This window comes from Chrysochloris asiatica, unplaced genomic scaffold (genome assembly GCF_000296735.1).
Source record: "Chrysochloris asiatica unplaced genomic scaffold, ChrAsi1.0 scaffold00024, whole genome shotgun sequence".
Classification (NCBI taxonomy): domain Eukaryota; kingdom Metazoa; phylum Chordata; class Mammalia; order Afrosoricida; family Chrysochloridae; genus Chrysochloris; species Chrysochloris asiatica.
Genome location: NW_006408542.1, coordinates 20290548 through 20306145, shown reverse-complemented (window position 1 = coordinate 20306145; position 15598 = coordinate 20290548). Strand labels below are relative to the sequence as shown.

At 51.3% G+C, this 15598-nt stretch overlaps 1 protein-coding gene across 2 annotated transcripts in view; it reads right to left on the bottom strand.

Moving 5' to 3' along the window:
* The window catches only part of TTC7A (tetratricopeptide repeat domain 7A), a 149831-nt gene that overhangs the window by 55213 nt on the left and 79020 nt on the right, over nt 1-15598 (bottom strand). For both annotated transcript variants that reach the window (XM_006839425.1, XM_006839426.1), the window contains 3 exons: nt 8008-8145; nt 7153-7236; nt 2782-2886 (listed from right to left, as the gene is read on the bottom strand). In XM_006839425.1, the coding sequence (XP_006839488.1) occupies nt 2782-2886; nt 7153-7236; nt 8008-8145 (327 nt within the window). The remainder of the gene's footprint in view (nt 1-2781; nt 2887-7152; nt 7237-8007; nt 8146-15598) is intronic.

The following is a 15598-nucleotide window of genomic DNA, read 5'->3' as shown; positions in this document are numbered from 1 at the left end:
ACCAACGCCCTTGCAGGCTGCAGTCATCCTAGTGCTTCCTGCCCACACGCCCTGAGAATGGAGCGCTGGGCTGCCACCCTCCTGGCCTCCCTGGAGAACTGGCTGCCTTCAGCTACCCGTCAGCCTACTGTCTACCCAGTGCCAACCCAGGCAACTAGAATTACCACAGAGCACAGGAGCCAGGGAGAACTACTGAACCAAATGCAGACCTCCCACCCCCGGCCCTTCCTGGCAAACTGTGATGTGTGAGTCATTTCCTAAGTCATCAGTGAACACCTACTATGTGCGGGGTTGCTTCTGGGGGAGAGAGACGGTCAGGAGGGCAAGTCATGGTAAGTGAACACGGCCCCAATCTAGTTGGGAAGACAAGTACCATATAAGGCAAAATTTGATGCCAAATGACTGCTCATTGGCAAGTCTTAGCGGAGGTTTCACAGGACACACAGATCATTATAACACGACGTGACATGGGCTCCAATGTCGGAAGGTGCACGGATGAGGCTTTCAGGCCAGGGATGGCTGCCAGGAGCCCACTCGCCTGGGCTCTCAGCAGGTGATGACTGAAGTAGTGGCCCAAATATGCTTCTCGGTTGAGGTTAAACAGCTCACCCTTCTCTTCGGGTTCTGATGACAAGTCTGCATACTGAAGTTTCCTTTTGGGCTTTTCTATTTATGTTGTCATTGATTACTTTGCTCCTAACTCATCTGATTTCAATTTGGACTGATTTGATCCTAATTTTATTACCATGTAATCTGAATGCACATAATTACTGTAATTATGCCGCAGAGGGAAACAGCTCCTCCACGGCGGGAAGACCTAAATTTAGGGCTTCCTGGCAAGGGCGGCCTTGGTGGGGTGGGTCCCTGGCTGCCTCCGCTAGGAGCTGGCAGCCATTAGGCACACAGATGCCCTCCCCCCGCCTTCCTCAGGGAGATGGGTATTTTGGGTTCCTTCACAGTGACGGCTGGAGGACCCTCTCAGAAGTCCTGGGGGCTGCATCCTCCAGGGCTTACACGTCCACCTTATGCCTGGGTCTCTCCTCTTCACCAGTGCCTACATGAAACCTAGACCCAGAGTGCTGTTCACAGGGCACCCCACTGCCAGGTGCAAGATGCCAACAATCTTCTAAAAAGAAACTCAGGGGGGTTCCCTCTCACCATGGAGCTGGGGAAAGCAAGTTGGGACTTGCCTACCTTGAGCCTCCACAGCCCAATGCCTCCTACTCCAGGAAGCCCTCCCTGACTGACCCAGCCAGTCATTTATGTCTCATCTGAGGAAGAGAACGTTATTGCCTCTACTCAACAGATGAGGAACCAGAAGAGAAACAAGGTCAAGAACCTCATCAAGACCACCCTGTAGCAAAATGCTTCACCATCAGGCCAGGCTGCCTCTTCAAAATGTCTAGAGCCCATTGTGGGATCGGCCATCCAAATGCATGCCATCCATATTCTCCCCACTAGAATGGAATCAATCTGGAACGAAAGCCCTGGGGGCCAGAAGCCATGCTCCCCTCTTTGTCTCATTCACAGTGCTATGGGGCCCCAGCTGGGCACTCCAGGCACACAGGAGACCCAAGGACCAGGGAAACAAAGGAAAGTGTGCTGTTTCTAGCCTCTCTCCCTGTGCTAAGGAGGCTGTTCCTTCGGCGGCAGGAGACAGACGTTGGGGCCAGCTGCCCGTCCTCATGGGGGACTGACTAGGTTAGAACACAGAGTCGGAGGGGGTTTATCGCTCCCTCTCCAGGGCCTTTAGACATCCAAAGAGGGGAACTGGCAGTAGGAGTTGTAAAGAGTGATGATTATGACATGCCGACTGTATTCTGGGCACACTGACAGTGAGGAGTGGGCTGGGGACACCAGGACAAGTTGACAAGGACTGTCTCTGGAGGGCTCTGGGCCGGAAGGAGAGGAGATGTGGGGGTGGGAGTGGATGGGCAGCAGGAGGCAGAGGTCACACACTTGATCTGAGTCACTCAAAGGGGTAGAAATAGGACCCTCCCTGACTTGGGGGTAGGGGAGCAGGAAGATTATTTGTACTTTAAGAAAGGCAGGTGTGTCAGGAAGTAAGCTCCCAGTCATGGGAGGAATTCCCACAGAGGTACTAGCTAGGCCTAGGACCACAGCCCAAAGGACCACTGAGGTCGAGGTTCCACAGGTCCAGACCCTGCAGGGGGAAGGCAAGGCAAGGCTGGGGCTCTGGACTCCTGGCCCAGTGTTCCAAGCTGCTGGTCTCCTAGAGGGTGTGCCTGCAGTAAGGGCTGGCCTGGGAGAGTCACCCCTCTGAACAAGTTTCCCAGCAGTTTAGCTGCATCAGTAGAGCAGGGAGCTGGCAGTGAGCATAGGCTGGCATGAGGGTGAAGATATGTGTGTGTGTGTGGGGGGGGGGGGCGCGTTAGAGGCAGGAGGGTGAGAGTGAGGGGCAGCTGGAGCCAAGAAGAGGAAGAAGGCTGACAGAGGTGACCAACTCCCATTCTGTACAGTAGTTCTGACCATTCAGAATCACCTCTCATGGGCCCTTATGTTATAACCAAGACTCTGAAAACAAAAGGTTTGGCCCCCTAGTTCAAGACTTTCTGCCGGGCAGGTGGGCCACCTGTGTTTGGCCAGCATGGACTCTCAGGAAACCATGTTTCAAGACTGAACCACAAACAGACACAGCCCTGAGGCAGGCGTTTTCCTCAGGAGCTTTTTTCTCCCCACCCCAGGCCCTCTGCCTTGCAGCTCTCCGCGTCCACCACTGCCATGCTCCCAGATGGCCTCCCGCCCCTGCGGCTCACTCACCCAGTGCAGGGGCCCCAGGCAGACCTTGGCAGCCATCAGGAGTACGGTGGGGTCCGAGGGCCGCAACTTCACGCATTCTCGAAGCAGTGACACAGCGTAGGCCGACTGTAGGAGGAAGGCAGGGAACACTGTCACTGGCTGTCCAGGGTCAGCCCTCAACCACCTGTCCTTGCTCTGCACCCCTTTCCTTCCAAAAGCCAAGAGGACAGCATAACGTGAGAGTGGCCCAGGCTCTTTCGGCAGTGACTCCCTCCTGGGCCTCAGTTTCCTCTTGTGGAGAACAGACGTTGTGACCCTGCCCTTGCGTGATATGATGAGTAGTTAACAAGACAACAGAAAGACGCTCTTTAAAAGTTAATTCAAGGTTTGATACCCAGAACTCCTAGTGGTAGAAAGGGGATCAGAGGCAAGGCCATGTACCTAGGCTCAGTCCCACTAAAGGAGTGGACCCGCCCGCCTTACCATGTACCACCTGCCCACCAGCATGGGGGCAGGTGGTGTGGGGAAGAAAAAGGCTGCAGAGGAGGTGGAGAAGAGGAGGCAAGCTGGCAAAGCCAGAAACAATCTCTAAACTGGAATCTGAGGGCCCTGCAATATTCCTGGGACTCAGTCATGGGTACAAAGTGGACCTGCAAGGATGGCCAAATGTGGAGCAAGGGCCTGGACGCAAGGACTATTGGAGCTGGGCCATAACATCAGCAACAAAGAGGAAAGTAGCTAACACTCTGCTAGACCTTACTATGTGCCAGGCCAACAATCCACAGTTGCTGGCCGGATTTGGCCTTGTATCTGGTTTTAAAAAAATAAAGTTTTCTTGGAACATAGCAACAGACACACATTTACATACGCCTATGGCCGCTTTCAAGCAGTTCTGGTCACAAAGTGGTTACGAGGCTGCTAACCTCAAAGTCAGAAGTTCGAAATTACCAGGTGTTCCGTAGGAGAAAGATGAGGCTTTCTGCTCCCATAAAGATTTACAGCCTTGGAAACCCTATACAGGGTCGCTATGAGTTGGAACCGACTCCATAGCACATAACCAACACCACCACCACCATGGCTGCTTCCATGATAGTAGTTGTGACAGAGATAGCATGTCCCACAAAAATGCTTACTGTCAACATAAAAAAGTGAGCTCTTTAACAAATGGTAAGTGATTTAATCTTCACAGTACTCAAATGAGATAGGCACTATGCCCTTACTTTACTGATGAAGAAGCTGAGATGCACAGAACTTAAGTGGCTTATTCAAAGTCACACAGCCCAAAATGTTGAGCTGGGATTCGAACATTGTCTCTCAAATCTTCCTCCACCATCCTGCTATACAAACACACTCAGGGTTGGATCCTTAGAGCAGAGTCCAGAGCTTTTTAACAGGAAATGCAGCCGTAACCCCCCGCAGTGTACACATCCCTGTACATGTGCAGTACCTGGCAGGCAGGTGCACATGTAACTACAATTCCCACCCACTGGGTCCCTCTCCTGGGCTGAGCTCTCTATCATGAATTAGCTGTCACCCTCATAGCTGCTCTGGGGTACAACTAAGGAACTGTCACAGCATTCTACCTGGGGCCCAGCACGCCTGCTGTCTACCCAGAAGTCTGGCCTCTCTCAGGTGAACGCCTTCCCTTCCCCACCGTCTCAGAAAGACCTTTGCTACAACTCCAGATAAGGGCGGGCTTCTCAGCCTCTCCAGCCTGGCTCTGGCTTTCTAGATCAATTTCTGGTATCTTTTCCAAGCGTCTGCTCTGTTCCGGAATGAGTTAGGAGCTAGGGAGTCACCTCGGGAAGGGGGCAGATGGCATGACTCTTGCCATAAGGATCCACAGAAAGGCTGGAACGAGAAGACAAATGCCACCACATTCTGTCAGAGCTACTTCAGCAAACGAAACTAAACCTACCACTGTTGCATCGGTTCCGACTCACAGCAACTCTACAGGACAGAGTGGAATTATTAGAACCAAATGTCTACACCACTGCACCACCAAGGCCCCTCTCAGGAGACAGGAGGGGACAAACCCAGGCACAAGAGGGTGGGAGCAGATGACTGTCTCCAATGAGCTGGGAGAAGATGTAAACGAGGATGGGCTGGAGCAAGGGAGGTGTGTGAGTGGGCTTGAAGGGTACCAGGCTGTGTACTCCTCCCAAACGTCTTCTGTGAATGCTAACCCTGTGCTCCCTCCCTATATCCTCCAGGAGAGGATTTAGGGTACAGAGGGGAGGATGTAGGAGGGGGGTGCAGGAGGGTGAATGGGAGGCAGCTGCAGGAGGTGCCCCTCACCAAAAGCCCTCTTGTCCACACACCCCAGACACCCCACATGTTTCAGACCTCTCCTCCTTTGGATCCATGAAATATAGGATTTTATACCCTCAACACTGCACATTCCACCCCAACCCCACAGAAACCACAACCCGGTGCTATTTAAGGAGCCATCTGAGGACTCGGCAGTCAGAGCAGCAGCCAGCTCTTTTTTGTCATGCTAGTTACCTAGCAACACAGCCTATGCCTTTTCGAGGAGACCTAGAGAAGGAACGACCAAACCCATGCCAGGGAACTCATTTGGTATTCCAGCAGGATGAGGTACCAGAGACACTGATATGGGCCCAGCCTCACCTTCTGGAAGGCATTCCTGACAAGAAGCCCATTATTATGCCCACTTAACATAGAATACTCCTGGGTGGTACAAATTTTGCTCAGTTGCTGACCAAAAGGTGTGAGTCCATTCCGAGGCACCTTGGAAGAAAGGCCTGGCAACTCAATTCTGAAAAATCTTCCACTGAAGACCCTATGAAGCACAGTTCTATTGTGACACAACTGTGGCCAACAGGAGACACAATCTACTCAAAGGGAACTGACCTTACATAACAGAAAACAATACCCAGAAAATTTCATGATTTCTGCTGTGCGGAACCACCGGGTTGTGATGGGCCTGGCAGGGAGTCTAGTTCCTCAGATTTCTGTGTGATGCCAGGCTGTGTCCTGCCTACTTCTCAGTGAGGAGGTGGTAGAAGGCCCCTTGCCTCCCAGGGTGATGGGATTCTGCTCCTGATAGTGGGGGCTTCTAGGAGCTCCCCTAGAAATTTGAGCTAACCTGCATATGATGTATTTTTCTGAGGTGGGGTCCATACCTCTCCTCAGCTCTACTGGCAGAGGTTTGTGAACCCCAAGAGGGTAGGAACTACTTCCCCAGTGCCCGCCTCCCCCTCTCCATCTCTCCTCCCTGTGATGGGAGGAGCTTTCTGTTTCTGGAGGCAGAGGCAGACAATTGTGGGTTGTTGGCCCAGACTCCCTGTAAGTGCTACCCCACCTCCTCCTGCTTCCCCCCTGCTCTGCAGGCTGAGTCTCCCCTTGCCCACACACAGCTCACCTCTCCTGTCCCTGCACTTCATTTCAGTCTTGCCTGGAATGCCATTCCTTTTTGCTTTCCTCTACTTATGTAATCTCAGACTTCCTTAGGTGAGGTTCTCTCACTTTATAACTCCTGGAAGGCTTACTCTTCCCTGACCTTCAAGGAGACCCTGCTGAGTACTGACTAATGATAGATCCTGTAGTGTCAAGACCCTCAGGGAGGGGAGAGGTCTGGGAGGCACATGCCTGGCAGATGGGACAGAGAAGTTCCCCCTTGATTGGGCTGGACTTCCCCAGCCCTCCTACCTGTCGGGCTGCAGCCCCTGCCTAGGCCAGCTCTCCTCCCTGCTGGGGCCTGGCCCTGACTCCAGCACAACCTCCACTGGAGGAGGTGGTGCTGCCAAGCTGGAGTGGGCCTCCTCAGAGAATGCACAGATGGGCTGGGAGGAATTCCCTCAGCCTGTAGCAGGGCTCGGGGTATTTACAGCACTTGGAGCAGTCTGCAAGCTCATGCCACCTTCTTTCCTGGATTCATAGCAGCCTCAGCCCCAACAGCCTCAGCCTCAGCCCCAGCCCCAGAAAGGTTTTCCTTTCATGTCGCTACTTTAAATAGAAGCTTATGTAAGGGTGATGCTGGAGAAACCAAGGGGTGCTAGGATAGGGGGCTTGGTGGGTGGAGAATAAATGTAAACTCTGGCTACCCAGGATAAAGCAAGTCCCTATCCCTCAGTCCTTTCTCCAAACTCCCTCAGGGGGGCTGCTGCTCTGCACCACCCTCCCACCACCCCACAGGCCTCCTTCCCTGGAGTCTGCCACCCCTCATCGTGGCATGGCTGCCTCAAGCCATGGGACTCTTCAGGCAACCAACAGAAAGACACTCAGGAAAGCACCCACAGACCCGTACACGTACGCCTGGCTACACCTGTAACTCACAGGGACTTTGATTGCCACAGCCACCTTCCCACTAGAAATGGGCTGGGGAGAGACTGAGGGCGAGCATAACTCCCAGCATGCCCTGGGCCTTACCTTCCCGCAGGCCACCATGGAAAGGGCCACTTGGTACCAAAGGTGAAACTCCCCAAATGCAAACTTCATGGCTCGCTCTAGGCACTGGGGAGGGAGAGACAGTCAGCACTTCCCCTCCAGGCCCTCCCTGTCCCACCCAATCCACGCCTTTCAGGGATAATCACTGACCACAGGGAGACTTCAGGAAGCCCACAATGGCTCCTGCCAGAAAACTCCAGAAGAAACCCTGCTTCTGCCCCTGGTGAGTATGTAGCGCTATACAAGTCTCTCACCCTCTCTGGTTCTTGGTCTCTACATCCTGAGCACAAGACTGATGATAACCACCTGGGTCCATCTCACACACTCGTTGTGAAGAGTGAATGAAGATTTCTGAAAGGGCTTTCAAATTTTAGACAGCCAATAAAAATCATACCAGCTAAGCACCGTACTGGTCTCAGCTTTTCACATGGACCAACTCATCTAATTCTCCCAATAACTCTGGGAGGTAGGTTCTTTGCCTCCATTTTACAGATGATGAAGCTGAAGCTTGTCTGACTTGTCCAAGGTCATGTGGCCAATAAGTAGCAGAGTCAAACTGGATTCCAGAGCCCAGGGACATAACACCTCCGCAAGGTAACTTCCCTCTGCTATGCACTACGACCTCACAGAAAACAGGCTACCATGAATTATTTTCAAAAGAAACACTCAATAACATAAAACAAGACGACTGCCAATGAGGGGCAGCTATCTCAGTGCTAGAAATGGAGCAGACCCAAGTCTGGGTTTCCCTTAAACAGAGTGCTTAGTGGAGACAGGGGAGGGACAGACAGGGGCCCCGTCAGATTGCCTGTAGTCACGGCTGGTGGTGCGCTGTACCTCGGAGAGCATGACGTACTGGCCCCGCCTGCCCAGTGTGATGCTCAGGAGGTCGTAGATGGCTGAGGCATTCTGCAGGCTCACCATCCGGTCCTCCTTCTGCTCGGGCGTCCGACTCAGCACCACTTCCCGGGTAGCCTGTGGGTGAGACATGGTTTGGGGGACAGTGAGGATGACAAACAAGCTGGCGTCTGTACATAGGGCCCCTTGTAGGCCCACTCACCATCACCACTGCACAGGTACCCAGGCCAGGCAGGTGGTCCACTCCCAGAGACGGCCAAACCTCCTTTCCCCACCCCCAGATAGGCCCTCTATGAAAAGGGAAAACCCTTCACCCATTGGGGTAAGGTGAGCTGTAGGTTCTGAACACTCAAGCTCCAGGTATTTAATATTTTATTCTGAACAAAGTTCAGACCTACAGAAATGTTGCCAGAATAATAAAATAACCATAAACCCTTCAGCTAGATCCATCAATTGCTAATATTTATCACATTTGCTTTGCCTTTTTCTATCTATAATATGTTAAGTGCAGTGGAATCAGTTCTGAGCCATAACAACCCTGTACAGAGTTCCCAAGGAGAGGCTGGTAGCTTTGATTCAACCATATAGAGACCTGGAGTCCTTGTGTGGCACTGTGGGTTTAATGCGTTGGATAGCAAAGTTAGTTTGAACTGCAAGGGCAGTGGTTCAAACTCACCAGCTGCTCCTTGAAAACCCTATACAGGGTTGCTATGTGTTGGAACTGACTAGATGGCACTAAACAAATGAAAATATATAGAGTCCTGGTGCTGTATGATAAGCACTGGACTGCTAACTACAAACTGTAAGGTTGGTTCAAACTCACCAGCCACCCCTAGAAAACCCTATGCAGGATTGCTATGAGTTGGAACCAACTCCATGGCATATAACAAAACAATTATATATATATGGACTATGGTGACTCTGCATGATAAACACTGGATTGTGAACCACAAGTTCAGTGGTTTGAGGTCACCAGCCCCTATGTGGGAGAAAGATGAGGTTTTCTGCTCCCACAAAGATTTACAGCCTCAGAAACTCTATACAGTCACTAAGAGTGACTCGACGACACTTAGCAATAGCGTATTTGTTGTTGCTAAGTGCCATCGAGTCCGTTCCGACCCATAGCAACCCTGCATAGGGTTTCCGAAGAGCGACTGGTGAGCTTGAACTGCTGACCTTACAGTTTAAACCAATTTTGCAGTCCAGCACATTAACCCAAAGCACCACAGCAGGACTCTCACACTCTCACTCTCTCTCTACACATATATATACATATATATGTATATCACCAGAGCTTTTCTCCCACAGAGCAGCTGGTGGGTTCGAACTACTGACCTTCCATTTAACATCCAAGCACTTAGCCACTGAGCCACCAAGGTCCCTTAGAAAACGACAGTGTTGTTAAGTGCAGTCGAGTCAGACTTATAGCAATTCAGTATAGGGTTTCCCAGGAGCAGTGATGGGTTTGAACTGCTGACTTTGCTGATGGCAGTCCAGTGTTTATCCTTCAGTGCCACCCCAGGATTCAGAGAACCACCATTAGGAATATCAAATTCCGGAAACATAACATTGCTGATACTCTTCTAGAATTCCAGCCCCTGTTCAAATTTCACCACCTGACCCATTAATGTCCTTATAGCAATTACTCCTCCTCCTTCCTGGATCAATTCCAGGCTCATGCCCTGCATTCAGCAGCCATGCCTCTTAAGTTTCCTTTCATCTGGAAGTCCCTCAGCCTTCTGTAGTCTTTCACCCTGCTGGTGATCTTAGGGAGCACACAGTCCCTTATGTGTTTATGATCATCTACAAACAACAAAGGCTCAGGTAAAGTGTAAAGCTGTCAGGTCAGGTAGGGCAAGGTGGCTCTGCCGCCTGGCTAACTGCACAGAACATGGCCCCTTGGTACCCAGTATCTTCTTGTCCTCGACAGCCTCCCACTCAGTCTCTGTGACAAGAGTCCCTCCCCATGCCCCTTCCTTCTTTCCCATCACCTCTGCACACAGCTAGACTCTATCTTCAGTTCCTTCCAACCTCAGAACCTTCCTCCCTGTCCCTTCCCTAAGAAATCTTCCCCAAACTCAAGACTCTATCCGACTCCACACTTGGCATGCGGCACCGGAATTTCAGCAGCTTAGAGTTGGCAGATGGCTGCTCAGGGGGGTGGGAGAGGGGGAGTGTGCTTTATGAGTGGGCGGTTCTGCACAATTCAAAGACAGGGAGCTCCTATATCACAAGTCTGAAAGCCCCCCATGAAGGCCTCTGGACCCTCTTGTTCTGTGATCTGTGGCATGCAGCCCTGTCCCATGGCCATCCTTACCTAGGCCCAGGGAGCAAAAGAAGAAAGAGGGTGGAAAAGGAAGGGCTGAGCAGCTTCAGGAGTCCTGAGGGGTCTCTGCACAGGAAAGGAGACCCCCCACCTCCCCAGTTAAGGCAAGCAAATGCTGCCTGCCCCCCTAGGGACAAGGCCCAGCCATAGGAGAAGGTGCCTGGATGTCAGGAAACCCCAAGAAGGGCTGGGTCTGCCTGGTAAACAAGAGCTGGTTACATACTGCAAAGGGTTAAGACAGGAGGTGGAGAGGAAAAGCGCCAGAGAAACCCCCCTCCTTCCGGAAATCCACCCACACAGAAACCAACAGAAGGAAAGGGAAAGGCAGGGAAGGGAAGGGAAGGGAAGGGAAGCAGTGCTAAGGAGAGGTTGGGCAGGGGGATTTCACTGAGCCAATGTGCCCACAGTCCTTCACTCAATAGCCTTTACCTCCAGCAACTCCCCAGAATCCACCATATGGGGTGGGGGCCTGAGGACAGGACCAGGAGACACAGCCCCTATCCTCAGGGGACCTGGGGAGGGGCAATGGAAAATGGAAGAAACATTAGCCACAAATCCAAATGGAATCTGCCCCAGAATTTTGGTGGGAGGGAGAGGTCATGGCAGAGAAAGGGAAGAGTCAGGCAGTCTACAGGGGTGGGTGGGGAGAAGCAGGCTCGCAGGATCCACTCATGTGGACCTGCCATGCTCAGGGGACGGTGAGCATCAGGCCAGAGGGCATTGATGAACAAGCCCTGCCAGAGCCCCATCCTTTCCCCAGGTCCTCAGGATCAAATCTAAACTCCTGTGTGGCTTGACCATGAGGTTCCTCAGCCCCTGCTCCCAGGCCCCCTCCAGTCACACAAAGCCCCCTATTCACATGGTCCATCTTTGGTCCCTCAAAGCTCAACACAGGTCTCCCTTCCTTTTGCCACTGTCCCACATCTGTCCTCTCCTAGCTCCCTGAACACAAAAGTCTATGCCTGGGTGCCTGGCTGGCTTCCCAGCTCCTGAGGATAGGGGTATGACTGTGTCCTGTGATTCTCTAGATCCCCAGCAAATGGCTGAGAGACCTCAACCTTTGAGAGAAGGGCCTCTGAATGTGGGTGTGGAGCAGGGATGCATTTGCAGTTGTTGTTGTGAAGTGCCGTCAAGTCGGTTCCGACTCATATTGAGGGTTTCCAAGGAGGATTTTCAGGACTGGGCATTAATTAGGTCTCAATAAGACCAGGTCCAGCAGAAAGAATGGCAGCAGCAGATCTTCTGGTGATAGGAGACAAGCAGGGAAGGGGTCTGGTGCTAGGGCCCTCCTGCTAGGCCAAGAGTGAAGCATGAGTCCCCAGAGGAGGACAGGCAAGAAGTCTGCAGCCCATGGTTACTAAGGCTTTGGGGCAGGGCTGCTGGGAAATACATGCTCCCAGGTGGTTGCTGGGCAGCGACTGTGTATGTAACCAATGGCAACAGGGCTGGGTGGGGGAAACCAGGCAGAAAGAAGGAAGTTGAGGGGGCTGTTGGATAGGCACAGCAGGGTAGAAATACATGTGCAGCTCAGGGCCAGAGGAAGCTGCAGAGGACAAGGTCTCAGACACTAGTTCAGGCACTGCCCCAGTTGTCCTGCTCCTTCCCTCCTCACTGCTCTAAGGCCAAGAACCAGCTCCCCTTTTCCCTGCCACTTCTCTCCCTTCCACCATTTAAATGACCTTGTTGCTAGGAAACCTTCTGCATCAAATGCAGTGACAGAATGAATGCAATTGTGACCCATTATTAAAGATTCTCACCACCATTCTCACTTGTTAGTTGATATCCAATCACTTCCAACTCATGGAGACCCCATGTGTGTGGAGTAGAACTACTGCATAAGGTTAGGAAGCAGATCACCAGGTCTGTCTGCCAAGGTACCTCTAGGTACCACCCAGGGACTTCCTTCTAGGAATAACGGCAGAATATGCCCTCCGTCTAATGGGTTCAACGCCAAAACCCTGTGCCATCCAAGCTCCCCACCTCAGAGCAGGTGCTGCTCTCAGAGACTCTCTCACTCCAGGCATGCATTTAGTCCTAGGGCTACACAGTTATCCTTGAGTTCAGGATTTTCTCCCAGGGGCAGACTCTCCCAGGCCTTCTAGCAGGTCAGAAAGCGCATAAAGAAACCATGCTCCTCCCCAAGCGGATCCACTTCTGGTCTGTGATGATAGCACAGGGAGTAAATATGAGTGTGTGTAAATCTGTTTATCCAAGCAGACTGATCCTCACGAAGCCTGAGGCTTGGACAAATCTTGTCCAAATGGCCATCCCCAATGAGTATGTCACCCTTTCAGGAGCAGAACCTGTGGAGGGGGCAAGGATGAAGCCTCCAGAGGCAGCCCCAGGTTAGCACAAGGTCCAGGGAGTTGAGGCTGAGCCTCTGCCTTGCTCTCCAGCTGCCTCCTGGATCCTCTACCATCTGGGCGTCCAACTCAGTCAGGTATAAATAAACTTAGTTCTGGGCCTCCGCTGGTGCTGGCCTAGTCCTGTCTCTCCTCTAATCCTGGACATGCACAGGACTCCAACAGCTACCTGTGTAAAGCATTTTGTAAGTGGTATCACAGAAGTCTCACTACGACCTTGCAGAGCATTATCATTTCTATTTAACAGATGAGAAGGCTGAGTGAGGCCCAGGGAGGCCGAGGGAGCTGCCCCTAGTATACAGAGTGGCCCAAGGCAGCTGGACTTCCTACTCTGGCTCCTTCCCTGACTCCAACAAGCTGTCCCATAGGCATGTCAATTCCTCAGAAGCCTCAGGACTAAAGGACCAAATCAAAACCCAAGGCTGGGTTTTCCTACTACAAACCTGGGTACTATGTCACTGCTGAGAACATGCTCTTGGAGCAGTGTGCCCAAGGCCCGGCTCTCAGATACTGCCTCTCCATAGGCCCAGGAGCAGCCTCGGGACCCACCACCACTGCCACCCACAACATTCACCCTGGAAAGGAGTGTCCTAGCAGCATCTGCGCCCTCAAGGTCCCACCCCTGGAAAAAACGCCCTAGTGCTCGGTTCCTGCTGTCAGGCCCCCTTCCTGCAGACATAATTACTACCGGCTGTCCAGCTGCTGGTCCACAAAGACAAGAAGTAACAAGCTGTGTGATGTGGCCCATCTACTCAGTGCCCCAGGCCAGGCCTCCAGCAGCCACACACGGTACTCCAGCGGGGCCTGACTAGACCCTTCACAGCACTGAGCAGAGCAGGGCCTTGTGTTTAAAAAACACATCAAGTGCCAAAAGCTGGAACACACTGTGCTCATCTGCTGAAACCCAAATGGAATTAAGCCCAGGAAGCACCAGTTTTTGTTTTGTTTTGTTTTTTGTCTTTAAATTGACTGGTATTCTTAAACCAATTTTTCTCCCAACAAAATCTGGACTTAAAATGTTTTCTTAAAATGACTGAGTCAGAACCAAGTTCTTATCAGGATAAACCGAAAATTCACTGTTCATCCACAATGTATAAGGTACCTTCCTACTTGTTTTCTTACTTAATCCATCAAATCCCTGCAAGAGAGTCTTCATCAGTCCCATTCAGAGATGAGGAAACTGAGGCTCAGAGGGGTAAGAAACTGTGAAAACCCACACAGATTGCAAATGGAAACTTAATTATCAAGTTGCCAGATGCCCGGCACCAAGCATGCTAGAGTTAGGTCTGTTCACTGGTGGGGTTCCAGTACCCAGAAGTTCGGCCCATCCCACTCTCATTCCACACCAGCCTTTGTGCATGTTCTGTTTATGAGAATCGGACTCCAACAGTAACGTCCAGCCCAGCTGAATGAGCTAGAGTCCCAAAGATTCAGCTGTGTTCACACATATGAGGGGGCTTCCAATAGTCCGTGTGAAAATGGAATTAAAAGACAGTGTACACCCCCTTCAGGTCTAGAAAGGAATTCATCCTTGTGGCCCGTAGTTTCAGCCAGCAAGCAGATACATAGAGAAGACAACAACACTAGTAAGGAATGCGCATTCATTCAAGCTCAAAAGAGCATGTTGTTGCATGGAGAGGCTGCAATCACTGAGATGAAACAAAGTGATTTGTTGAATGTAAAGCCGATGATCTTCTCTGTAAACCTTCACTCAATTCACAATAAAGTTTTTTAAAAAAAGACAGTGCAATTTTTCCATGAACTTTTTGAAAGCCCCCTTGTGCTTTTATGTCATGGATCAGTAGCTTAGAAAAGACAAAAATGTGAGTATCCCCTGACACTCCCTGCCTGAGAAAGTCAGATGGTTTGACATGTGATTATTTCAAAAACTAGAATTTGCACTTGGGGTTCAGCTGATTGGGGTAATTCTTCCTGATCATACTGTTAAGTGCTGTCAAGTTGGTTCAGACACATAGTGACACACACAAGGTATTCCGAGGAGTGGCTGGTGAGTTTGGCCCACTGACCTTGAGGTTCAAACCGACCTTGCAGTTGAGTGCTTACCCTACGGTGCCACACAAGGACTCCTGATCTTGAGATCAGATTTCCTCCACATCTTTGTGCCCACTACACCAGGGGGCAATACCTGTGAGACAGTGGCTCTATTGCACTGTTCCTCCACACTATCTCCAATGCCTAGCATTGGCCTGGCACATTGCAGCTGCTCAAACAAGACTGGATACAAGGATCTTGATGGATGGGTGAATGGATATGCAACGATTGACAGATGGACAAATGAACAGGGAGATGGATAAAAGGACAGATGCATGGATTGACGGATGGATTTTTAAATGCCCTTTTGGCCTCGAAGCCTTGAAACTGGGTCTGAAACACCCATCTTCTTTAACTAGCAGTAACTCATATCCCTTGCATTCCCATAAAAGCATTTCTATTTGCCTGTTGAAAGACAATGGCTCTCCCATTCATTCTAATCTCACATACCACGTCCTTTGAAAAAACCACGTCCAAGGGACCAGCCCCACATGCAGATCCCAGGCAGCTACTCTTTGGGGAACCAAACCACATAAAAAGAGGTTGACTTGCTCTGGAAACCTACAAACACCCTTCCCCTGGGGAAAGAGGTATGATGACTATGCCTACTGGACTGGTTGTGCTGGAACAGCTTTTACTGCAGCCATGCGGGCATCCTGGGAAATACCGAGTGCCTGAATGCTGCAATTATTAGGAGCATACAAGGAAAGCCAAGGCAGCCAACGGCTGTTCTAGAGGTTTCTCCTCCAACCTGTCATCTGCAGTCAAACTCAGCCACCATCAAAAGGAGATGAAGGAAACCCTAAAGCTTCATGGAGGCCAGGCTGAG